This window comes from Rhinatrema bivittatum, chromosome 3 (genome assembly GCF_901001135.1).
Source record: "Rhinatrema bivittatum chromosome 3, aRhiBiv1.1, whole genome shotgun sequence".
In the NCBI taxonomy this organism is placed as follows: Eukaryota; Metazoa; Chordata; class Amphibia; order Gymnophiona; family Rhinatrematidae; genus Rhinatrema; species Rhinatrema bivittatum.
This window is the reverse complement of record NC_042617.1, coordinates 217,353,346-217,378,662: the sequence shown is the minus strand read 5'-3', so window position 1 is coordinate 217,378,662 and position 25,317 is coordinate 217,353,346. Positions and strand designations below refer to the sequence as shown.

General features: G+C 44.1%; 1 protein-coding gene across 2 annotated transcripts in view; it reads right to left on the bottom strand.

Annotated features, from left to right (window-relative positions):
* GNPAT (glyceronephosphate O-acyltransferase) overlaps window positions 1-25,317 on the bottom strand; it is a 269,454-nt gene that overhangs the window by 124,313 nt on the left and 119,824 nt on the right. For both annotated transcript variants that reach the window (XM_029594197.1, XM_029594198.1), the window contains exons 9-10: window positions 8,317-8,540; window positions 7,823-8,071 (exon numbers count right to left, since the gene is read on the bottom strand). In XM_029594197.1, the coding sequence (XP_029450057.1) occupies window positions 7,823-8,071; window positions 8,317-8,540 (473 nt within the window). The remainder of the gene's footprint in view (window positions 1-7,822; window positions 8,072-8,316; window positions 8,541-25,317) is intronic.

Genomic DNA, 25,317 nt, shown 5'->3' with positions numbered 1-25,317 from the left:
TGATTTTTGGGTGCCGCTTTCACCGCTGTAAGCCTCGAAGTTGCCTTCGCTATCGTGTCCTGATTTGCGGATATTCTCTGCTCTGCTCCCCCCAGCCTATTATCGAATGCAGCCAGTTTATCTGATGCACTATCCAACTTGTCAAAGATCTTTTTAAATTCGGGTTCTAGTGCAGCTACAACTGCCAACTGCAGCTCTACTATTGCCGCACCCGATAGGGTTTCACTGCAGCATCCGCCATTTTGTTGACTAGAGCGGGGTCTCCTTTTTTCTGTTTCTCTGATTCTCCCCGCGAGTGGGCATGCCGCAGGAATATGCGCCGGGCACCTAGAGAGCTGATCCCGGAACAGTCAAATCCTTGAAAAAGTTAGTTAGCACATGTAAAATGCCGACTGTGTTCGAGAGGCACACGGAGCAACAAAAGTCACATCTTGCTCCGTGTAAGGCTTCACGTGATCCAAAATTATATATTTTACTTCTTTTTGTGTGAAAAGTTCTACAAAATCTTTATATGTTGAAACTGGGCATAATTTTCTGACAACCAAGGTACAAAGCAAAAGTAGTAATCAAGAACAGGTAAAAAGTAATAGTAATGATCAAGAATGGTAAAGTTTATGTAATAAGAACGTAACATAACATAAGATATGCCATACTGGGTCAGACCAAGGGTCCATCAAGCCCAGTATTATGTTTCCAACAGTGGCCAATCCAAGTCACAAGTACCCAAACATTAGACAGATCACAAGCTACTATTGCCTATTAATTACCGTCATAGCAGTTTATGGATTTATCCTCTAGAAACTTATCCAAATCTTTTCTTAAACCCAGTTACACTAACTGCTGTAACCACATCCTCTGGCAATGAATTCCAGAGCTTAACTATGTGCTGAGTGAAAAAGAATTTTCTTCGATTTGTTTTAAATTAGCTACTTGCTAACTTCATGGGGTGCCCCCTATTATCTGAGAGAGTAAATAAGCAATTTACATTAACTTGTTTGTAGACTTCTATCATACACCCCCCCCCCTCAGTTGTCATCTCCAAACTGAACAGCCCTAACTTCTTTAGTTTTTCCTCATAGGGCAGCCGTTCCATGCCCCTTATTTTGGTTGTTCTTCTCTGCACTTTCTCCACTGCAGCTATATCCTTTTTGAGATGCGGTGACCAGAACTGCACACAGAATTCAAGGTGCTGTCTCACCATGGAGCGATACAGAGGCATTATGACATCCTCCATTTTATTTTCCATTCCCTTCTTAATAATTCAAGACCAAATATAATACTCATTCACCCTATTGCCACATTCATCATTCTCACTTCACTCTTTCCCCCCCCAACCCCCTCCATCCCCTTTACCACTTCCTCATTCCTCCTATATTAGTTACGTCTCCATTTTTTTCATGCCCCCCTTTTCCCCTCCCCTCTTTTCCTGCAATAGCAAGTCCTATGGCAACAAATCTTTATTTTTTATTTTTGAGTAATTAATTTGATTTATTTTCAAGCCAGAATTTTCTAGCTATTGACTAATTTTGGTATATTTTGATTTATTTTTATTTATTTTATTTTATTTATTTAAGGTCTCTTTTATACCGACATCCGTTGACACATCGCATCGGTTTACAAAAAACAAAAACATTTGGGCGGAGCCCTTACATATAACAGCGGAACAAGATTAACTTTTGGGCGGGGCCCTTACATATAACCAATAGAGTACATTAAACAGGGGGGTGAAAACTAGATATAAATATAAATCAATATGAGTAAACCAACTATATACACAGATAGGAGAGTTCAAAGTACAAAAAACAGCAGGCAAATTCTTAGTCTTAAATCGAAGGCATTCATAGTCATAGCTCGAAGAGTATATATTATAGAGGAATTCTCTAAAGGGGAAATTCTAAGTGGTGGGGGGGGATATGGAGTAGGCTTGCTGGAAAAGCCAGGTTTTCAGTTTTTTTTTGAATTTGGGTGTATGTGTCTCTAGGCGTATATCATGGGGTAGGGAGTTCCATAAGGTGGGACTGGCGAGGGAGAAAGCTCTGCTAATAGTAGAGGAGAGTTTGAAAGTTTTGATGGGTTGGGCACGAAGGGTCCCTTGAAGGGCTGTGCGGGTGGGTCTGTTGGAGGTGCGGGGGAGGAGGGGGGGTTGATCCAGTTGAGGTTGGAGTTTAACAGACTTTTATGAATGATGGAGAGTGCTTTATAAAGAATTCGTGATTTTATTGGGAGCCAATGTAGTTCTATGAGTGTGGGGGTAATATGGTCTCTTTTCTTGTGTTTGACAGAATCCTAGCGGCGGCGTTTTGCAAAAGTTGTAAAGGCTTGGTATGTATTGCAGGGATGCCGAGGAAGAGAGCGTTACAATAGTCTATTTTAGACAAAATGATAGACTGGAGAACTGTGCGGAAGTCGGAGAAATGAAGCAGGGGTCTGAGTTTTTTTATCGTTTGGAGCTTAAAGTAGCATTCCTTTAGGATGGATTTAATGAATGGTTTAAAGGTGAGATGATTATCAATAAGGACACCTAGGTTGCGAGTGTGCGGGGGGAAAGTGGTAGATGAGTATGCAAAAGGAATGTCTGGGAGCGGATGCCTGTTAGATATGATTAATAGTTCAGTTTTGTTGGGATTTAGAGCTAGCTGCATGTCATTGAGGAGTTGGTTGATAGAGGAGAGACAGGATTCCCAGTTCTGTAGCGCAGTTTGTAGAGAGTCAGAGAATGGGAAAATGAGTTGCACATCGTCAGCATATATGAAATGCTTGATGTGAAGGTTAGTGAGAAGCGTGGTAAGGGGAAGCATGTATATATTAAAGAGGGTAGAAGAGAGAGAGGATCCTTGGGGCACACCTTGAGGGAGACTGATGGGGTCAGATTCATTGTTGTCCACTAAAACAATAAAGAAGCGATTTTGGAGGTACGATTGAATCCAGGTGAGGGCATTGCCAGTATTTTGATTTATTTTAATTTGATTTATTTTGATTTATTTTAATTTGATTTTTCTTTTGATTTATTTTATTTTGATTTATTTTGATTTATTTTAATTTGATTTTGATTTATTTTGATTTTGATTTGATTTGATTTATTTTGATTTGATTTGATTTGATTTATTTTGATTTTGATTTATTTTGATTTATTTTAATTTGATTGTTCTTTTAAAATTTTATTTTAATTAATGTAAACCGTTTTGACAAAAAATTTATTTTTTATAAAGCGGTATATAAATACTTTTAAATAAATAAATAAATAAATAAATAAATTCCTAACATTCTGTTTGCTTTTTTGATCGCCACAGCACACTGGGCCAACGATTTCAATGTATTATCCACTATGTGCCTAGATCTCTTTCCTGGGTCGTAACCTAACATTGTATAATAATAGCAAGAGTTATTTTTCCCTATATGCATCACTTTGCACTTCTCTACATTAAATTTCATCTGCTATTTGGAAGCCCAATCTTCCAGTCTCACAAGGTCCTCCTGCTATTCATCACAATCCACTTCAGATTTAACTGCTCTGCATAATTTTGCATCATCCGCATATTTGATCACCTCACTCATTGTAGAAATATCTAAAAAAGCACCGGTCCAAGTATAGATCCCTGAGGCACTCCACTGTTTACCTTTTTCCACTGTGAAAACTGATTTTAATCCAACTCTCTATTTCTTGTCTTTTAACCAACTTGCAATCCACAAAAGGACATTACCTCCTATCCCATGACATTTTAGTTTTCTTAGAATCTTCTCATTCAAAGCACAATTGATTTTTGCAGGAATGGCTACTGTTCCACATGTTTTTGTAACGTCCTTCAACAGGTATTGAAGTGAACCAAAGCGCTGTGCCAAATAAGACATTTAAATGTTTATATTAAAGTATTGGAGGCACAGACAATTTTTCCTAAAATATTCAGATAACTGACTCCATTTGTGGTAGCACCCCAAAAATCCATGGGAAACCACATTTAAGTAACACTGTTACTCTTTGGGACTGCTTACAACACTCATCATCCTACTTAAGAAAATTCTGTCTTATGACGAGAGTTTCTAGGGAATTATATATATATATATATTGCTTTATTCTTCAAGATTCAATTAGGTTCTTTATAAGATATATTTTTTTATATATGAAAAAGCAGTTTATTAAATAAATACAATAAACAGTGGGAAACTTCAGTAGGCCAGAACACAAAACTTAATTTGTAATTTAGCCATATAACAGGGGTTAATTGCATATTGGGTGTATGGTGACACAAAAGATATACCACCTTTTTGCTCAGGGTTCATCCAGTGCTGGTTCTCACTGCCTTATATAACTCACCTATGACTCCAAGTAGTTCCTTGAACATGGCAGCAGTCACACCTTGGCACACTGTGCCAGTTCAGAAGTAAAAGTAGGTTAAAACAGTCTACAATGTAGGTTAAAACAGTCTACAATGTAGACTTAGATATGCTGTCTAACCCAGCTAGCAAGGCACTGCATTAAAATAATGGGGGACAGTTAGGTCATCAGTATAGACAACCTAAGTATCACATGCAACAAAATTCATCTCCAGTTTTCAAAATGCTCTTGCTATAGGAAATAGATAAAAGGGGCTGAGGTGCCAATTTATTTCCTGTGTTTCAATAGAGTTCTGAGGTGATGGATAATCAGCAAAGCAGCAGTTGTGAATCTTCATATAAGCATATTTGGACTTTGGTCGCTTTTCATTGATCTGTTTGGCAGTATCCTGGGTAGCCCCTTGTTTTGCTCATCCCAGAGAATGGGGATGGAACAAGAAAAGATGTTCCAAAAATTGCCTGCTACAGTTACTGGTGACTGCATCCTTTTAATGCAATTGATATACAGACAAAAAAAAGGAAACTAACATAGGAACATGACCATAAGAATTTTTTAGGATAACTAAGAAGCCTGAAAGAAAAATAGCCTCTGAAGACAAAAAATTAGGTAATTATAGCATTGATACATCTGCTGTCAGTGAAACAACCAGCTAGGAAAGGCCAGCTGAAAAAAAATGGCTGCTGGATATATTTTCTACTGGAGTGGTCATTCAAATGAAGAGCACAAGGAAACTGCAATTGGTGTGCAGAACCATCACATCTTTGGGCAATTTTTTGCTTATTTAATCATTTATGGTTCTTGAACTGCAAATAAAAAGTTTGAAACAAAAAAAATCTACCATTGTTTACAAAATAGAAAGTTTCTTCAAAGAGGTTAATGATCACTTAATAGTACCTACTTTTACAGAGAAACAATATACCATGTTCATTAGTGCATATACGCTATATCACTGGGAATCAACATGTCACTAGATCTTGAAGTCTAAGGCACATTATGAATCAGCAATGGGTACTGCTGCAGGGGGCTTCAGTGGTTTAAGAGTGTCCATTTCTAGACAGACAAGCTTGGCTCCTCTGAGTATATTAAAGATATGAGACTCATTTACCCAACTCACTGAAAAGGGTTTTAATAAAATTCTGGACACCCTATGCCCGACAGTCTGCTTCATAACCTAGGCATCCAAAATACAAACTAGCCTCTCTCTGAGGAATTGCTACCTATAGATCTGAAAAAAAGCCGTAGCTCAGCCATTACAAAAAGGTCATCCGGGATGCATACAAACCTGAAAACTACTGCCCATTGCATTTCTGGAGAAACCAGAATAGTGCAAACAAGTAAATAACTGGCTGTCAGAGAGAAAATGACTAGATCCTTGCCAATCTGGATTCAGACAAGCTTAGAACATGCCATACTGCCCAGTATCCTGTTTTCAAAAGTGGCCAATTGAGGTCACAAGTACCTGGTAAGATTCCAAACAGTAGATAGATTCCATGTTGCTAATGAAAAGGGCATACGTAGTGGCTTTCCCCAAGTTTACCTGGTTAATTACAGTTAATATACTTCTCTCCCAGGAACCTGTCCAAACCATTTTTTTTAAGCCAGCTATGCTGCCTTTACTACATTCTCTGACAATGACTTCCAGAGCCTAATTGTGCACTGAGTGAAAAAGGATTGTCTCAGATTTGTTTTAAATGTGCTACTCACTAATTCTTGGGAGTTCTCTAGTCTTTGTATTTTTTGAAAGAGTAAATAACTGATTCATATTTACATGTTCTATTCCACCGTTAAAGGCGGAGTCGTGGCTCCCGATACCCTGTCGGGACAGGATTGCTTCGGTGACCCGGTCGCCGAAAAGGTCGATGCCTTTCTGGATGGGGTTTCTTCGACGGCGGCTCGGACGATGGCGATGTTGATGATTTCGCTCCCTCGATGGTCCGAGACTTTCGATGCTGGTGGCAATGTTTATCTCTACGATCCCCTTGGTCCTGAGGGGGAGTAGAGGGTGTCAAAGGCCGAAAAGTCGTCGATGCCGGACGGTCACCGGCCGGAAGTCAATGCTGGTGCGAAGTTGACAGTGCCAGTTCTGACGTCGATGCAGTGGACGGCGTTGGGATTGGAGCACGGAAGAGAAGCTCCATCTTCTCCATTCTAGCCTTGCGACCTTTTGGTGTCAAAAGGGCACATTTGGTACAGGTTAGGACATCGTGCTCACTTCCAAGACACATTACACAGACTTTGTGAGGGTATGTGATGGACATGGTGGGATTACAGTCTGGGCACCGGCGGAACCCCGACGCCATGGCCATGAAAAAATTGAGCCGAGGTACAGTCGACGGCCAGTAGGCCGCGAGGGCCAAACTAGACGGTAGTCGACGGAAAACGGGTAAAAAAAACTTACCGGAGTACCGTAGCTTGAAAAAGTTGAGGGAGGGACCCCGTGGGGTAAATTAAATTTTAGTAATTCCGTGAGGAAAATTCCTGTCAGGAATCTCTACAGAGCTCCTTAACCGCGTGGCTACTGCTGCGCGGAAAAAAGAAAGACTGAAGGGGGACCCCTGCTGGCTGCAGGGTTAGTGCCATGCTAGGCATGCCCAGTAGGGGCCAGTCAAAGTTCTGGAAACTTTGACAGAAGTGTTCCGTGATTGGGCTCCTTCTTGTGATGTCACCCCTATGTGAGGACTACCATCCTGCTTGTCCTATGAGAACGTTTTTTTATTCATTATCTCTCTAAGCCGCTGTGAACCACCCCAGGAACAAGCAAGTTAAAAGAATTTTATAAATACAGAGCGGTGTAGAAAAAATGAAGACAACTAACGGTATGGTTAAGACCATTTCCGATGATGTAGATGAGTGAGGCTTGGGTGGCATTCTCCCATTCATTTCCAGGGAGGAACGGGGAGTAAGTAGGACTAAGAACAAAAGTGAATGCAGATTTGTTGATACCACCTATCCAAATGAGTCTGGTAAGAATCCCACCTGTTATACTACTGACCCCAATTAAGGTTCTGAGACTTTATAAGATGCTGTGGTCGTAGGCTCCTGAGGTGGTACAAAATCTTGCATATCTCAATGAAAAACATGATAACTGTTGATTGTGACTAATCTGTAGTCCACAGTTGCCATTGGTCTGTGACTTGGAGTAGAAACAATGGACTAGGTACAAAGAAATGTCAGCTCCTAGACATAGGAATAAAAGGTAAGGTAAATTTCTCCCAGTCTAGTCTTGCTGCATGTTTTTATAGCTTCATAATAGCCAGTGCCATAACCATGATCTGTCAAAGGAGTGTTATTTTCCCAAAAATATATGTGGCACTTTAGACAAAAACAATTTTACATAATAGAAAGGAAAATCAGTCAGCACACCATTCAGCCAATATGATCAAAATACCACTCAACTAAATTCTTCTTTACATCCTACCCTCTTAATAGTTGGAACCTTCTGTGAGAAAATTAAAATTAAAGGCTGGGAAAAGAAAACATTAACCTTACCCTTGCTAGAACTCTGTGCCATCTGGGAAGCGACTGCCACCAGCGCTGGGCGTACAAAAACATTCACCACCTGGTTTCTATAGGAGGCGCACATCAGTACAGAGACAGACCATTGAAACACTAGCTCCTCTGTCAACCCTTCCTCTTCTTTCCCTCTTCCCAGCAGAATGACACGGCCCTCAACAAGGCTCATCAGATTTGCATGTACAGCGAGGCTGGACCTGATCACTTTGCTGGCAGACAGATTACCTGAAAGCAATAAGCCTCAAGTCACTGAAAAAAAATGTCAGAAATTTTGTATGCAACATCGTAAAATATTATGTTTTGTTTTATCATCCTGAAATCTTCTTGAGAGTTCTAAAATAATGCGATTGAACATTACATTGAAAAAAAAAAAACAAGTAGACACACATTGCAGTCACATTCCCCTCCCTGCGATTTCTCATTTCAGTACATACTAGCAAGTCTGACAAGTATTTATTTTTTTGGCATACCAGGCCATTGAAGAAATCCTCCAAAAGAAAGGGTTATGCCTCTCAGCCACAGTGTCTTCTCAATTAGCACATCATAGTCCATGCCTGGCAAATTTTGCAAAAGGACGGCTGCAATAAGGACTCCTGGGCTTAATACCATGTTTTCTATCTGGACAAGCTCCATTTTGTAGGCAACATCACTAACAAAGGCTTGTGTGTCATCTGATGGTCTTTGGGAAACATGCCTGAAAGAGACACAAAAACCTTGTCAACATGGAGGCATTTGCAATAGATTTAAAATGGCAGGGTTTGCAGAGGAGTTCTGCATCAGAAAAGCACTACTCTATTGCCCTCCTATGGTAAATGATTTCTTATAGCACCCTTATTTGTATAAGGTTTCCCTACCTCAACTCTCAACCACACTAAATAAAAGTTCAGTAATAACTGCACAAAAGAATTTATTTAATGGAGAAATTACTTACCTGATAATTTTGTTTTCCTTAATGTAGGCAGATGGACTCAGGACCAATGGGTATTGTGCTCTCCTGATAGCAGATGGGAGATGGAGTCAGATTTCAAAGCTGACGTCAGCCTACATATACCCGTGCAGCGTACTTAGCTCTTCAGTATTCTCTTCGAAAAGCCAGTGTGAATATATGTTGCTTAATACTTGATTACACTTGAGTACACTTGATTAACCTTGAACTGGTTCAACTGATTATATATATATAAGACCTTTTTGGTACTGGAGACCCGCCGGAGCACTGAAACAAACGCAGACACCTAGTTAACTGCGGGTGTCTTAACATAAAGGTAGGCCGTGACTTATCCATACAGTCTCGAGATTTGATATCAGAGGTTCTCTATTTCTGGAGCAGCCATGAGCGGGATGTGGAGTCCATCTGTCTACACTAAGGAAAACAAAATTATCAGGTAAGTAATTTCTCCATTTCCTAGCGTGTAGCCAGATGGACTCAGGACTAATGGGATGTACAAAAGCTACTCCTACCGGGTGGGAGTCTGCCCGTGGCCCACTTAGTGCTGCCCTTGCGAAGGCTGTATCCTTCCTGGCCTGGACATCCAGGCGGTAGAACCTGGAAAAGGTGTGTAGGGAGGGCCATGTCGCCTCCCGACAGATCTCAGCTGGCGAAAGCAGCCTGGTTTCAGCCCAGGAGACTGCCTGGACCCTTGTAGAATGCTCCTTGACTTGTAGAAGTAGTGGTTTTCCTGCCTCTATGTAGGCTGCATTAATTACTTCTTTGATCCAGCGGACTATGGTCGCCCGCGATGCTACTTCCCCTTGTTTCTTCCCGCTGTGAAGAACGAACAAGTGATCAGTTTTGCGCAAGGATTCCGATCTCTTCAGATATCGGACTAGGATTCTGCCAACATTCAAGTGGCGAAGGAGGTGTGAGTCTTCCGAATCCCTGTGTTCATCTGGTGATGGTAAGGATATGGTCTGGTCCATATGGAACTGGGAAACCACTTTCAGAAGGAAGGATGGTACCGTACACAGCTGTATGGTGCCTGGGGTGAACCTGAGGAACGGTTCTCGACAAGATAATGCTTGAAGTTCGGAGATGTGCCGAGCTGAGCATATTGCGATCAAGAATGCTGTCTTTAAGGTCAAGAGGCGTAGAGACAGACTGCTTGTTGGTCTGAAGGATTCCCCTGCTAGGAAGTCTAGTACTAGGTTGAGGTTTCATAGAGGCACCACTTCAGTGGTGGCCGGAGTTGTTTGACTCCTTTCAGGTAGCGAGACACATTAGAATGAGCTGATAGTCTGATACCGTCCACTTTGGAACTGAAACAGGCCAGTGCTGCAACTTGAACCTTGAGGGAGTGAGGGACAACCCCTTCTGCATGCCGTCCTGTAGAAATTCTAGGATCGTAGGAAACTTGGCTGTCCTTGGAAGGAGGGCGCGGTCTTCACACCAGGCTTCAAATACTCTCCAGATCCGTATGTAAGACAGAGATGTGGAGAACTTGCGTGCTCGGAGCAAGATGTCAATCACGGCTTTTGAGTAGCCACGCTTCCTTAGGTTAGTCCTCTCATACCGTAAGAGAGAATCGAACTGGGTCTTCGTGGGAGATCGGTCCCTGCTGAAGAAGGGCCCTGTGTAGCAGTAGACGCAGAGGATTCCCTGCCAATAGTCTTCGCATGTCCACGTACCATGGTCTTCTTGGCCAATCCAGGGCGACTAGTAGGACTAGTCCCCATGTGGTACTCTATCTTGTGAATGACCCTGCCCACTAGCGGCCAGGGTGGGAAGGTGTACAGGAGGTCTTCCTATGGCCAGTTCTGGACGAGAGCATCGATTCCTTGAGATTGTGGTTCTCGTCAGCAGCTGAAAAATCTGGGGACTTGGGTACTGCAATGATTTGCTAGGAGGTCCATGGCTGGGGGACCCCATCAATTCACTATCAGCTGGAAGGCTGTGTGCGCCAGCAATCATTCCCCAGAATCTAGGCTCTCTCTGCTGAGATAATCCGCTGAGATGTTGTCTTTTCCCACGATGTGGGAGACCGAAATCCCTTGCAGGTTAGTTTCCGCCCATTCCATGAGAGGGTCTATTTCCAGAGACACCTGCTGGCTCTTGGTTCCTCCCTGGGGGTTGATGTAGGCCAGGGTTGTCTGACATGACTATCACAGACTCGCCTCGGAGTCTGTGGCTGAATCACAGGCAGGCTAGTCTGACCGCTCGAGCTTCCAGGTGGTTTATGGTCCATTCCGCCTCTTCTTTGTTCTATTGTCCCTGGGCTGTTAGCTCCTGACAGTGGGCTCCCCACCCTCGCAGACTCGTGTCCTTGGTGAGCAAGATCCAGTTTGGTGGGGATAGGTTTGCGCCTCTGCTTAGGTGTTCTTCCTGTAGCCACCATTGAAGCTGAGGCCGAACCTCTGTCGGTAGCTGGAGGAGAATTGAGTAGTTCTGGGACGCTGGATTCCATCGTGACAGTAGGGAATGTTGTAGTGGTCGCATATGGGCCCTTGCCCACAGAACAACTTCCGGAGTTGATGTCATGAGGCCGAGGACTTGAATGTAGTCCCATACCTCAGGGCAAGCTGAGTTCAACAGGTTTCGCATATGGACCCTTGCCCATGGAACGACTTCCAGAGTTAATGTCATGAGCCCAAGGACTTGAAGGTAGTTCCATACCTTGGGCGAACAGAGGTCAACAGTTTTTGTAATTGACCCATCAGTTTCCTTCTCCTTGGAGGGGGAAGGTAGACCTTTGTCCTGCTTGGTATCAAACCAGACTCCCAGGTAGTCTAGTGATTGGGAGGGCTGTAGGCAGCTCTTGGCTGTGTTCACGACCCACCCGAGTTCTTGTAGTAGGTTCTTGACTCATGTGGTCGCGTGGCGACTCTGCTCCGGAGACTTTGCTCTGATCAGCCAATCGTCCAAGTAAGGATTTACCAGGACTCCTTTTCTCAGTGCTGGCGCTACTACCACCATAATTTTGGTGAAGGTTCTGGGAGCAGTAGTTAGTCTGAAGTGGAGCGCTCGAAATTGGTAAGGATTGCCCAGTATTGCAAAGCGTAGGAAACGCTGGTGGTCCTGAAGGACCGGGATGTGAAGGTAGGCTTCGTATAGGTCCAGGGAGGTTAAGAATTCTCCTGGTTGTACTGCCACTATAACGGAGTGTAGGGTTTCTATGCAGAAGTGTGGTACCTTCTGGTAACGGTTGACGGCCTTGAGGTCCAGGATAGGCTGGAATGTTCCTTCTTTCTTGGGAACGATAAAATAGATGGAATAGTGGCCAGTATTTTGTTGAGACGTGGGCACCGGAGCTATTGCCTTCAGGCTGAGAAGTCTTGCTAGTGTGGTTTCCACTGCCAGTCTCTTGGAGTGGGAGTGGCACGGTGATCTGAGCTTGCTCCTCTCTTAATGTGCCTGTTCCAAAAGGACTGAGACCTTCCTGAAGAACGAGGTGCTAGGGATTGTGTGTTCTTGTAAGATTTAAAATACTGCAATCCTCTACCCTTGGTTCTTCTGGGGTAGGAGCGCCATGCTCTTTTGTTCCTGTCTTCAAGTAATCGGGGTACTGGAGATTCATCCCGTTTGTTGGCTAACTTCTCCAGTTCGCTCCCGAACAGGAGAGATCCTTTAAAAGGCATTTTTGTGAGGTTCGCTTTGGAAGTTGCGTCAGCCGACCAATTTCGGAGCCATAATTGTCTTCTGGCTGCGGCGGCGGTGACACCCTTGGATGATGTGAACACGAGGTCTGCAGTAGCATCGGTGAGAAAGGAGACCGCAGGTTCCATCGCTTCTCCGAGCGTGGTAGCATCTCAGGAGAGGATCAAACAGGAATGTGCCACCAAGGCGCAGCAGGAGGCAATTTTCTAGCATCATTGCTGAAACATCAAAGGACTACTTAAGGATGGCTTCCAGCCTGTCTTGGGCATCCTTCAGTGCCGCTCCTCCCTCCACAGGGATTGTGGTACGTTTTGGGACTGCACAGATCATAGCGTCCACTTTAGGGAAGTGTAGAAGTTCCTTGGCTGTGGGCTCCAGTGGGTATAGGGCTTCTAGTGCCCGTCCCCCTTTAAAACTGGCCTCTGGAGCATTCCATTCCAGATCAATCAGTTCCTTGATGGGCTCCACCATAGGAAAAAAACATGAGGCTTTACGGAGGTACACCAACATGAGATTCTTTTTTTGGTTCCGATGTAGGTTCCGTGCCTGGGAGACCCAGTGTCTTCATAGTTTGGGACACGAGGGCTGGTAATTCGTCCTTGTGGAAGAATCAGAGCATGGTCTGGTATGGCTCCATCCCTGGGGGGATTTCCCCTTCTTCCAGGGAGTTAGTTTCCTCATCTGAGGTGTCTGGATCCCCATCCGGGATGCTTTTGGTTAGGAGAGGCATGTCTCGAGAGCCTCGGGAGGTGCTGGGAAGGGCTTGTGCTTCCAGCAGAGTTTGAGACAAGTGGACAGCCAGGGCTGGTTGTGCCTGGACAAAGGTTTGCAGCCCTTTGAAAAATTCCACCCAGGAGAAGGTTCCTGGGTCCATGTTGATACCAGGAGGGATTGTAGTGGAAGCCCCGGAGGAACATTCCTGTGGGGGTGCCGAGTTGGACAATTAGGTCCGGGGTGCCATCATCAGTGGTTCCGGATCCCTTTCCTGGCTGTGGGAGGTCTTGATTTGGTTCTCCCTGGTTCTGTTCGCACAGGAGGGATTCTAATTCAGGCTGCACAGCTCTCAAGTGACAGGCTAGGCAAAGAAATGGTTCCCTTGGCCTTCTTGGATGGTGGTGCCATTGTTTGTACGCGTGTCGGGCTTAAAAACTCGTCCGTACGAGAGTTATGTACGCGGATGCTCTTAGTTGTGCGTGTCGAGAGCAGAGAAGTTATGCACAGTATGTGCGCACAAGTTGTGCGTGCAGGCGGTGGGCTTTGTGTGCGTGGCACAGTTATGCGTGCAGCCTAGTTGTGCACGCTACTGTGCTCACAACTCGCGCAGTTAAACGTGTATCCATACGGACGCGCTCAAGTTAGGAGCCTCAGGCTTCTGGCCTGCTCCGCATGTGCCAACGGCGAGGGGGGGGAAGATGGCGCCGACGACCCCAGCGACAAAATGGCAAACCCCCTGGAGGGTCTCCATGTGTGTGGACCTTCGCACCAGATCGGGGCCTAGCCAGAGGGAGGCTGCTCAACCCGATTTAAACCTCGGAGAAAGGTCGGTACGGCCATTTGAGCCTTGGAGACCGGAGACTTAGAAGTAAAAGTTTCTACCTTACCTGTTCTCGATGCTTACCGGTCGCATGCCATGCGGTCTCCAGCTGCGGGGGGGGGGGGGGGGGGGGGAAGAGGGAAATACCTTCACTGCCGTGCTCGAATCTGCACCCGATGCCTTTCAGCCACCCTGGGGGCTACGTCCACGCCGGAATCAGCCGGCAGACTAAGGATCACCTCTGAGGGATATCGAATCGACCTCAGGAAAGTCCCGACTGGGGGGAGGGACAGTTAGGTTTCACCACAGGAGAAGCGGGTCTCTCTTCTTAAAGGTAAATTTTCTTTCTTCTTTCTTGTAAATGTTACATTATTCTCTTTTGGATAGTGTCCGCATCTGCTATGGGAGACGGAGAAATACTGAAGAGCTAAGCATGCTGCACGGGTATATGTAAGCTGACGTCAGCTTTGAAATCTAACTCAGTCTCCCATCTGCTATCAGGAGAGCACAATACCCATTGGTCCTGAGTCTATCTGGCTACACGCTAGGAAATTCATTTTTATTTTAAGAAACATATCCTGAGTGGTGAGGCGGCAAACGAGCCTCTCCATGTGTCCCCTCCTGAAACAAATGAAAAGATGGATAAATCCTCAAAATCTATTGGCCACAAAATGCTATCCAGTTACTGTTTGATGAAAAATAGTAAGAATATAATCAGTCAGAAATGCTAGCAGCTTATATATGTCCTTGGCTAGAATAAAAAGTAAAGCATGTTTGCTCACCGTAAATGGTGTTTTCTGTAGATAGCAAGATCAGTTAGCCATTATATGTAGGTTAATTTCATCCACACCAAACGGACTCATCTCTTCTAGCTACTAGTGCTTTCAGTTCTACTGAGCATATGCAGGAGTTCCCCCACTTGGGCATTGCCTCATGAGCCTCCTCAGTCTATTTCATAACTAAATCTAAGAACAGTTGTGATAGTCCATACTTATACGACGATCTATAAAAGTTTAAAAATAAAATAAAAATAAATAAGATATGCCATACTGGGTAGTTGACTCTCCAGGGAAGCAGGCGAATATTCCATGGCTAATTCATTCTGTTTGTCTACAGAAAACTATTTAAGGTGAGCAAGCATGCATTTCCCATTGATAAGCAGGCTGAATAAGCCACTACCTATGGGGAGTCTCAAGCTGAGGGTTGCAGTGGAGCAATTACTGAACAAGCAACCCAGATCTCAAAGTGGAGAACAGACTACTGCGAGAACAAGTTACGCAAAATTGCTTGTCTGAGTTTATTGTCAGTTCTTGAGAGGTTGTCCAGACAGCAATGGGATGTAAAGATGTGAGCTGATGACTAAGCTGCAGTTTTACAAATGTCCCCGAGGTGTACTTCTCTAAGTTGAGCAATGGTAGAAGCCACAACTCTGACTTAATGAGCTTCGACCAAATCTGTGATCTGCAATCCTGTTAAGGTGTTGCAGCGCGGAATGCATTACGATAACCAGGTAGACAATGTACATTCGGCGACTGTGACACCAAGTCTGTTAGGGGCACATGTAATGAATAAATGCAAATACTGGTGATTGGTTGAATTCTTCTTATACTAGGTGAAGGCTCTCATAATCTAAGGTATGAAGGGCTCTTTCTCCTTCATGGACATTCAGTCCTGGAAAAATGATAGATCTGGAAAGCTGAGAAAACCTTTGGTAAAAATTTGGAGTGAGTGGGAAGGATTACCTTATCATAGAAGAACCACATGTATGGTGTATAGTAGGCATAAGCTTGGCGCTTGACAACTCTTGTAGCTGAGGTAACTGCGATGAGGAATGCTACTTTCCAGGTCAGAAATTTAAGAAAGAACCATCTATAGTGGACCGAAAAATGGCTTCATGAACTGAGAAGAACAAAATGCAAGTCCCACGCAAGTAGAGGTTTTCATACCAGGGGCTTAATTGTAGCACAAGCTAAACTGATGAACAGAGATCAGTTCAGTGTGCACTTGAACATGGTAAGCTGCTAAGGTTCTGATATGTACATTCATTGACTAATGTGGTGAGGCAGAAAGTAGAAGCAAGTATATTATCAAGTGCTTGGGTTTGCAAGAAAATAGGTCCAAGTTTTTGAGTTGGCACCACTGGAAAGATTCAATACATTTCAAGGCAGAGCTCTTTCTGATAAATGGCTTTCTAGTTGGAATCAAAATGTTCTGGACTGCTCAAGGCAAAGAAAGATGAGCAACACATTGAAATAGTCAGTTCAGTGTGCTGCGGCAGTCAAAAAAGCAAACAGAATGTTGGGAATTATTAGAAAGGGAATGGTGAATAAAACGGAAAATGTCATAATGCCTCTGTATCGCTCCATGGTGAGACCGCACCTTGAATACTGTGTATAATTCTGGTTGCCGCATCTCAAAAAAGATATAATTGCGATGGAGAAGGTACAGAGAAGGGCAACCAAAATGATAAGGGGAATGGAACAGCTCCCCTATGAGGAAAGACTAAAGAGGTTAGGACTTTTCAGCTTGGAGAAGAGACTGCTGAGGGGGGATATGATAGAGGTGTTTAAAATCATGAGAGGTCTGGAATGGGTAGATGTGAATCGGTTATTTACTCTTTCAGATAATAGAAAGACTAAGGGGCACTCCATGAAGTTAGCATGTGGCACATTTAAAACTAATCGGAGAAAGTTCTTTTTTACTGAATGCATAATTAAACTCTGGAATTTGTTGCCAGAGGATGTGGTTAGTGCAGTTAGTATAGCTGTGTTTAAAAAAGGACTGGATAAGTTCTTGGAGGAGAAGTCTATTACCTGCTATTAAGTTCACTTAGAGAATAGCCACTGCCATTAGCAATGGTTACATGGAATAGACTTAGTTTTTGGGTACTTGCCAGGTTCTTATGGCCTGGATTGGCCACTGTTGGAAACAGGATGCTGGGCTTGATGGACCCTTGGTCTGACCCAGTATGGCATTTTCTTATGTTCTTAGGTGTGGAGGATAGAGAGTCCACACTGCCTAAGAGCAGAAAGTGAGGAGGTCTGCTGTTGCTTAGGACAAGGCAGACTTCCTCATACTCCCTACTACCCCTGCACTGTCTTTGGTTGTTGATCTGTAGATAGCTATTAGCAAAATCTGAGCTCTGTGCTGTTAAATGTCCCTTATTGGCAAACATTATTTATAAAGTCATGGAAACAAGTGTACTAGCAGGCTGCAACTACATTGAGGTCCATAATCATTAGGCTAGGTAGTGGCCAAGTGATGCAGCTACAGTTAGCAGCAGAACCTGTCCCTTCTATGCAGCAAGAAAAAAGTGCCACCTAATCTATTCACCCTAAACTTAAGCAGCTGCATAAGGCTGGCTAATTGTAGGCCTAACTGGCCTACAGGTTAGACATCCAGCTACTTATCCAAGAGTGCCACCTGCAGTCCCTCAGTATTGACCTGTACCCACGCCAAGATATCTAACCACAACCTCCAGCATCTCTTCCTCTAAAAAAGCTGAGGCACAAGTTGCAAACTCCCAACCAAATTGACCCCTGAAGTAGGGGCAAGATAAAGAAATTTGAATCTCAAACAAGTGAGAGCTACATATAGTATTATTCTGCAGCACACAACTTAAGTCTGAATCCTCAGGAGCATCCAGAATCAGAAGAGGTCTTTCGAAAAGCATTATAATGGGCCGGGATTCTGGACTGATCTGTGGTATTCCAAGAATTTATTTATTTATTTTTATTTATTTAGGGCTTTTATATACAGACATTCATGATACCAATCATATCGTATCGGTTTACAGGAAACAATGGTGCAATAACAATAACATTAACATCAACATGAACAATAGGTGAAGAGAGCAAGGTGATCAAAAGTTACAATAAAACAGGGGCACTTGAACTGGGAGGAGGAATAGCCAAAGGCATGGCTAACTCAGAGAATAATATCAGGTCATATACTCAGGATTATAATAATAATAATAATGTGTACTCAGGACTGAGTATTATCAAATAAATAAATAATACCATATAATCAGGGCTGTAGTGCTATCTTAGCAGGTAAGAACCAATTTTCTTTTCCTGTTCATACCCCAGATCAGTCCAGATAAGTGGGATGTACCCAAGTCCCTCTAACCTGGCTGGTATCCCGAAAGACTTGCACGCAGTACACTCACCAGGAGAGCCCTCCTCTGGGGCCCTGACATCCAAACGGTAATGCCTGGTAAAAGTGTGCAAAGAGGATCAACAAATCTCCTGCGGAGACACTGACACTCCACCCAGGAAGCTGCCTTTGCCCTAGTAGAATGTACACGCAATCCCTCAGGGAGTCGACCGACCTTTACTAATATAGGCTGAAACTATCGCCTCCTTCAACCAACGAGCAATTGTACTATTAGTCCCTTTGCAACCCTTCTTTGGTTCACTGGACACCACAAAAAGATGGTGCAAACACCAAAATCCATTGACCACCTCAGATATCTGAGGAGAACCTGACATACATCCTAAAGATTAAGCTCCCTCACATGAGGAGAATCGGGCATCAAGTGAGAAAACCCCAGCAGCTCCACAATCTGGCTAAGATGAAAAGACAAAACTACCTTGGGCAAAAAAGAAGGAACTGTCCGCAACAAGGCCCCATTATCAGAAATTCGCAAAAAAGGCTTTCTGCATGTCTCGCCGAGCAAATCACCACCAGGAACACCGCCTTCAAGGTAAGATCCTTCAAAGTGGCCCTCCGCAAAGGTTCAAAGGGAGGACCACACAGTACTCATACGACCAAGTTAAGATTCCAAGACGGACAAAATCTATGGACTACAGGATGCAAATTCTTCGCTCCTTTCAGAAAACGCACCACACCCAGATGAGATTTATTTATTTATTTATCGAGTTTTATATACCGTCGTTCGGTTTCACCATCACAACAGCTTACAAAGATTCGATGTTTAACAGTTTCCAAAAAGTTCTTGTAATTGTTAACTTAGATATTGTTGGTTTTATAAACGTAGTTCGGTTGTCAAACTATACAGGTTTTGGTTATGTGTTATATTACTTTCTTGCATTGGCTCTACATGTTTGCATAGGATCCGTAGGAGGGTAAGTGGTGTTTGAAAGTCATTGGGTGAGTTGGTAGGCTTTGGTAAACATCCAGATTTTTAGATCTTTTTTGATTTTTTCGTTAAACACTGAAAGAGTCTTGCAAAAGCAAGTCTGCTTACCGTAAACGATGTTTCCGTAGATAGCAGGATGAATTAGCCATGCTGTCATGGGATCTGTCAATCAGGTCCGGGAGGCGGAGCTTTAATAAGCAGATATTAGATTTTTGGTCTCTGCGGCTGCGCGTGTGTTCATGTGCAGGAAAGTAACAGATTCGCCTCAGTCTGTGATTAAGCAGTAGTATAGTCGAAGAGATGGCGACTGCCAGGGAGGAGGGCGGGTCAGCATGGCTAATTCATCCTATCTACGGAAACACCGTTTACGGTTAGCAAACTTGCTTTTTCCCCCGTTGATAGCAGTGCTGAATTAGCCATGTTGTCATGGGAGTCCCAAGCTCCCGATCACATTGTTTATGATATCTATGGTTGTACGTGATCATTAATAGTGTGGCAGTCACCATGAAGAGGAGGATATAGATTGCAGGATTGCGTGCCCTATCTTCGCATCAGTGGCTATTTGTTGATCACTTGATTGTCCATGTATATCATGACCTTGCGACCTTTCAGGTGGTCCTGAAACACTTGTAACGCATTTTGAATTGCTCTGAGCTCCAATAAATCTATCTGTAGGGTCTGCTCGGAGATTGTCCATAACCCTTGGGTTTCGTAAATCTCGAGATGTGCTCCCCATCCCTTGCGAGACGCATCTGTGGTTAAGACTGGGATGTGAGGAGGGGAACTGAATAATGCCCCCTTGGACAGGGTGGAGCCTAGGAGTCACCATGTTATGTCCCGTCTCATCTCGGAGGTCAACGATAACTTCTGTGTCAACGGTTGTGAGTGTTGTTTTCATTGACGTTTTAGTCCCCATTGCAGGCGTCTCATGTGTAGCCTGGTGTTGGGAACCATAAAAATAGCCGCTGCCATGTGGCCTAGGACTACTAAAATTTGTCTCGCCAAAGGTCTCTGAGTATGGTCCATCACATGGAGAAGATGACCCAATTGTGATATCCTGTCGTTTGGTAGATATGCCCGGTTGCAAGTGGTGTCCAGGCATGCTCCTATGAATTGTAGTTGTTGTGTTGGTTGTAGGTGTGATTTCTGAAAGTTGATCACTAGTCCTAATTCCTGTAAGCAGTCTATCACCTGATGGAGGTGATCGATTAAGATGCTCGGAGTTGAGGCGATTATCAGCCAATCGTCCAGATATGGAAAGATTGTTATCCTTTGTTGTCAGAGATGAGCCACCACCACAACCATACATTTGGTGAAAACCCTGGGTACAGCCGATAGTCCAAAGGGAAGAACTTTGTACTGGTAGTGATGATGCCTGTAGCGGAAGCACAGGTATCGCCACGAGGATGGATGAATTGGAATGCGTGTGTAAGCATCCTTTAGATCGATGGAACACATCCAGTCGTTAGGTTGAATCAGAGGTAGGATTGATTTCAATGATACCATCTTGAATTTTTCTTTGGTCAGGAATTTGTTTAATTCCCGTAGATCAAATATAGAGCGAAGGCCACCCGACATTTTGGGTATGAGGAAGTATGGGGAATAAAATCCCGCCTTTTGGGTTTTCGGGGAAATCCGAATGGCTTGCTGTTTGCGAAGTAACGCAATTTCCTCCCCCAGTTGTGGTTGGAAACTGACTTTTTAGAGTGGAAAAGTGAGGTAATATGGGTTTTGTGGCGAATTGGAGTTGATAGCAGTGACGTACTATGTCTAAAACCCACTGATTGGTTGTTATTCTCTCCCAGGTTGCCAGGCAAGAATGAATTCTGCCAGGTGGTGCTTGATGTAGTGGTGGTGGCTGGGTTATTAAAAAGATGGCATTGATTTTACTGCAGCAGCCGGTTGCTGTGTCTGCTGTCTTTGGTTACGCGGCTTACCCCTACGTTGAGTTGAGTTGTGTTGTGGCGGAGGCAGACGCTGGTAAGATGGATACGTCTGTGTACGAAAGGATTGATAAGACCTGTAAGGCCTACGGGCATAGGATTGTCTACGAGTAGATGCCATATAACAACGCATGGTCGAGTAGTGAGGTTGTGATGTTAAGGATTGGACTGCTAGAGCTTCCTCTTTTAATTTGCCAACTGTGTCTTGAAATTGTTCTCCGAACAGGTTATCTCCTGTACACGGGAGGTTCGTTAGTTTTTCGTGTAAATCTTCTCGTATTGTACTAGAACGTAACCATGCCATCCTACGGGCTGCAATGGCTGTTGCAGACGCTCTAGAAGATGTTCCAAATCCCTCATATATCGACTGCAGAAGGTGTCGCGAACACTCCTCCATGTCATGAAGAGGCAGTGGTATCTGATCTGCCGTCGAGGAAAGCATACCTTTTGTGGCCTGTATGCACTCATATAGGTATTGTACCATGTAGAATTGATGGTGCATAATGCGGGCATTCAACATTGAGTTGTGGTAAATTTTCCTGCCCAACTCATCTAAATATCGGTTGTCTCTGTCTGGTGGATATGAGGCATGCAACTTTGCTTTTTTGAATCTTTGCATTGCAGACTCTACCACAATTGAAGCATGTGGTAGCTGCGGCATAGAGTAAGGTGATGTTTTTCGCATGCAAAATTTTATATCCGTTTTCTTTGAAACCGCTGACAGAGAGTAAGGTGTTTCCCAAGATTTCTGTAAGACTGTATGTAACAGTTCCTGTGGTAGGAGAGATGTTGGTTCTCCCGGAGCATCAAAAATCTTTAGGAGACCAAAGATTTCTGATCTAGGGTCTGTCTCCTTTTGTACCTTCAGATGTAATATCGTGCCTAATTTTTCTAAAAATTTTGGGTATGTCAGGTCCTCTGGAGGGGAATACGGTTCGTGCGGTTGTTCCTGCGGATCTGATGGGAATATGGTAGATAACGATGGGGATGTTTGCAGAGACAGAAAATCGATAGGTGTATCTTGCTGTTGAATTGGTGAAATTATACATTGTGCTATTGGGGATGCCGGAGGCTCCACCGACGGTGCTCTAGAGGTATGTATATTGTGTTCCGGAGAACTCACAGATAGTTCGTTAGACATCTTAAAAGATGATTGAAGTGTTTCGTAAAAACCTGGTAACGATTGGGATAATTGAAAAAATGCCTCTTTTGTTTGAGGAGGCATTGTTGAACGACCAGATTGTTTCGGTAATGCACATGGTTTAGGTTGCACCGGAGGAATTTGAGGGGAAGCACTTGGCACCTCATACTTCTGCCCCCTCCTGCGGTCTGTGGTCCTAATAGAATTATCTGAGGATGTAGATGCAGCAGAAGAAGTGATTTGTATTATGTCTCTATGAGATAAGTTATCTGCACTTCGTGTGTGGGATGACCTAGAAGTAGAAGGGCTCACTTCCCATGAATCCCTCGTCTTCCCAGGTTTTTGATGTGAGTGACGTGACTGCCTATGGTGATGGCGTCCTGTATGGATTCCACTACCTGACTGTGATCGTCTTATACGTTTTGATTTCACCTCTGTGGAATTGGAATCTGAAGAGGTGGAATGCAGTACCTCTGGAGACAGATGTTTTCGTTTTAACCAATGTGGTATTGAATGATATGGGTATTTGGACTGATGAAGTTCACTGTGCTTCGATTTCCTTGTTGTCATGTGCTCCAATGCCTTCGGCGCCATGTGTGCTGATGTTTTCAGCGCCGTGTGCGCAGATGTCTTGTGGGCCGATGTCAGTTTGGGCGCAGAAGGTTTATGCGCCGATGGTGATTTAGGCACGGAAGGTACTTTGGGCGTATAAATTATAGGCGCCGAAGTTCTAGGCGCCGTTGTTTCCTGCGCCAACCTCTGAGGCTCTGTCGGTCCTCTCGGATCCGATGGCCTATGTTGTGTCGGCAAGTCCTTACCTCCAAGCCTGGAGGGTTGAGGATCTCACGACAACGCTCGTTTTTGTAATGGAGCTATTGTTATCGAGGGGCCAGGTGAAGAATGAGCCTCCGATGGCTCCGAAAAACTGAAAAGTTCCCAAATCCTATAAGCCTGCTGTTTTTGGGCTCTTGGGGATATTCGGGCACAAAATTCACAATTTTTTTAATTGTGTTCTGGCCCCAGGCATCGGTAACATCAGTCATGGCAATCCGTGACCGACGTTACCTTGCCACAGGTACAGGGTTTAAACCCCGACTTTTTTGACATTTCTTTAGAAAAACAATAAACGCTGAGGAGAAGTCAGCCCCGCGTGCGATCCCGCTCACGGAAAAAACAGACTGAGGAGAATCTGTTACTTTCCTGCATGGGAACACACGCGCAGCCGCAGAGACCAAAAATCTAATCTCTGCTTGTTAAAGCTCCGCCTCCCAGACCTGATTGACAGATCCCATGACAGCATGGCTAATTCAGCCCTGCTATCAACGGGAAACATGTATTATAGTGGAAAGACAATCCCCTTCATATGTGGGGCTAGTTGATACACTTAGAAAACCAAATGACCGATACAGCTGATAAATGGACTCGAGGAAGATTTATATGGATGCAAGTAACAAAACTGAACATTTTTATTACAGAGAAAGCAGAGTTGCTTACCTGTAACAGGTGTTCTCACAGGACAGCAGGATGTTAGTCCTCACATATGGAACTGCTAAGAGTCTTCCCTGCAACCTCCCACTGAAACAACCTAAGGCTTCCACCTGGACTCGGAGAGAATTATAGGCCAATCCATTTGACAAGCTCTCCTGCAAAAAGGCCAAGTCCTGGGCAACGTTCGCTTGCAAAGGATCAGCGTCATGGACCCCATACCAGGACTGAAACACTCTCCAGACTCTGATATATGCCAAAGAAGTGAAGGATCTTCTAGGCTGAAGAAGAGTAGTAATCACTGGCTCGGAATATCCCTTCAAGTAGAAACATTGCCTTTCAAAAGCCAAGCCACTAGACAGAAGCGATTCGCCTGCTCCGACAAGATGGGTCCCTGATGTAGCACTCCCCCTTCAGGTGGCTTAACCGAACAGGCCCATCTACTGATAGCTGAACCAGATCTGCAAACCACAGACAGCGCAGCAACTCCAGTTCTACCAGGATCACGCATCCATGATGCTGCTCAATGTGGCGCAACACCTGACCTACGAGCGGCCACGGAGGAAAGACATATAGCAGGAGCCTGTCTGGCCACGGCTGAACTAGGGCTTCGATCCCTGCACAGCCGATCTCCTTTCGGTGGCTGTAATACATGATTGCCTTCCTCATTGCCATGAGATTGAACTGGGGTTAGCCCCACCTGTGCCAAATGAGCACAAAGGCCTCCGCTGACAGCTCTCATTCTCCCGGTTCCAGCTATTGTCTGCTGAGATAATCTGCCTGCACACTGACCACCCCTGCCACATGAGAAGCTGAAAGTGCTGCTAGATGATAAAGGGGATGGAACAGCTCACCTATGAGGAAAGGCTGAAGAGGTTAGGGCTGTTCAGCTTGAAGAGACAGCTGAGGGGGGATATGATAGAGGTCTTTAAAATCATGAGAGGTCTTGAACAAGTAGATGTGAATCGGTTATTTACACTTTTGGATAATACAAGGACTAGGGGGCACTCCATGAAGTTAGCAAGTAGCACATTTAAGACAAATCGGAGAAAATTCTTTCACTCACCTTTAACCATGCCAGGAATCATTTAGCTTTCCTTCCACCTTTCATAATGCGTGGAATATATCTGGATTGCACGTCTAGGATTGTATTTTTAAACAATGTCCATGTCTGTTGAACACTTAACCTCTGCAGCTCACCTTTCAGTTTTTTTCTATTTTCCTCATTTTATCAAAGTTTCTATTTTGAAACTTTAGTGTTAGAGCTGTATATTTACTTATTGTCCCCTTTCCAGTTATTAGTTCAAATTTGATCATGTTATGATCACTATTGCCAATTGGCCCCACCACAGTTACCTCTCTCACCAAATCCTGCGTTGCACTAAGAATTAAATCTAAAATAGCTCCTCTCATTGGTTGCTGAACCAATTGCTCCATGAAGCAGTTGTTTATTACATCCAGGAACTTTATATGTCTCTAGCATGTCCTGATGTTACATTTACCCAGTCAATATTGGGGTACTTGAAATATCCCATCATTACTGCATTGCCAAATTGGTTTGCTTCTCTGATTTCTCTTAGCATTTCATCATCTGTTTCACAATTTTGTCCAGGTGGACGGTAGTATACGCCCATCACTATACTCTTACCCAGCACACATGGGATTTCTACTCATATAGA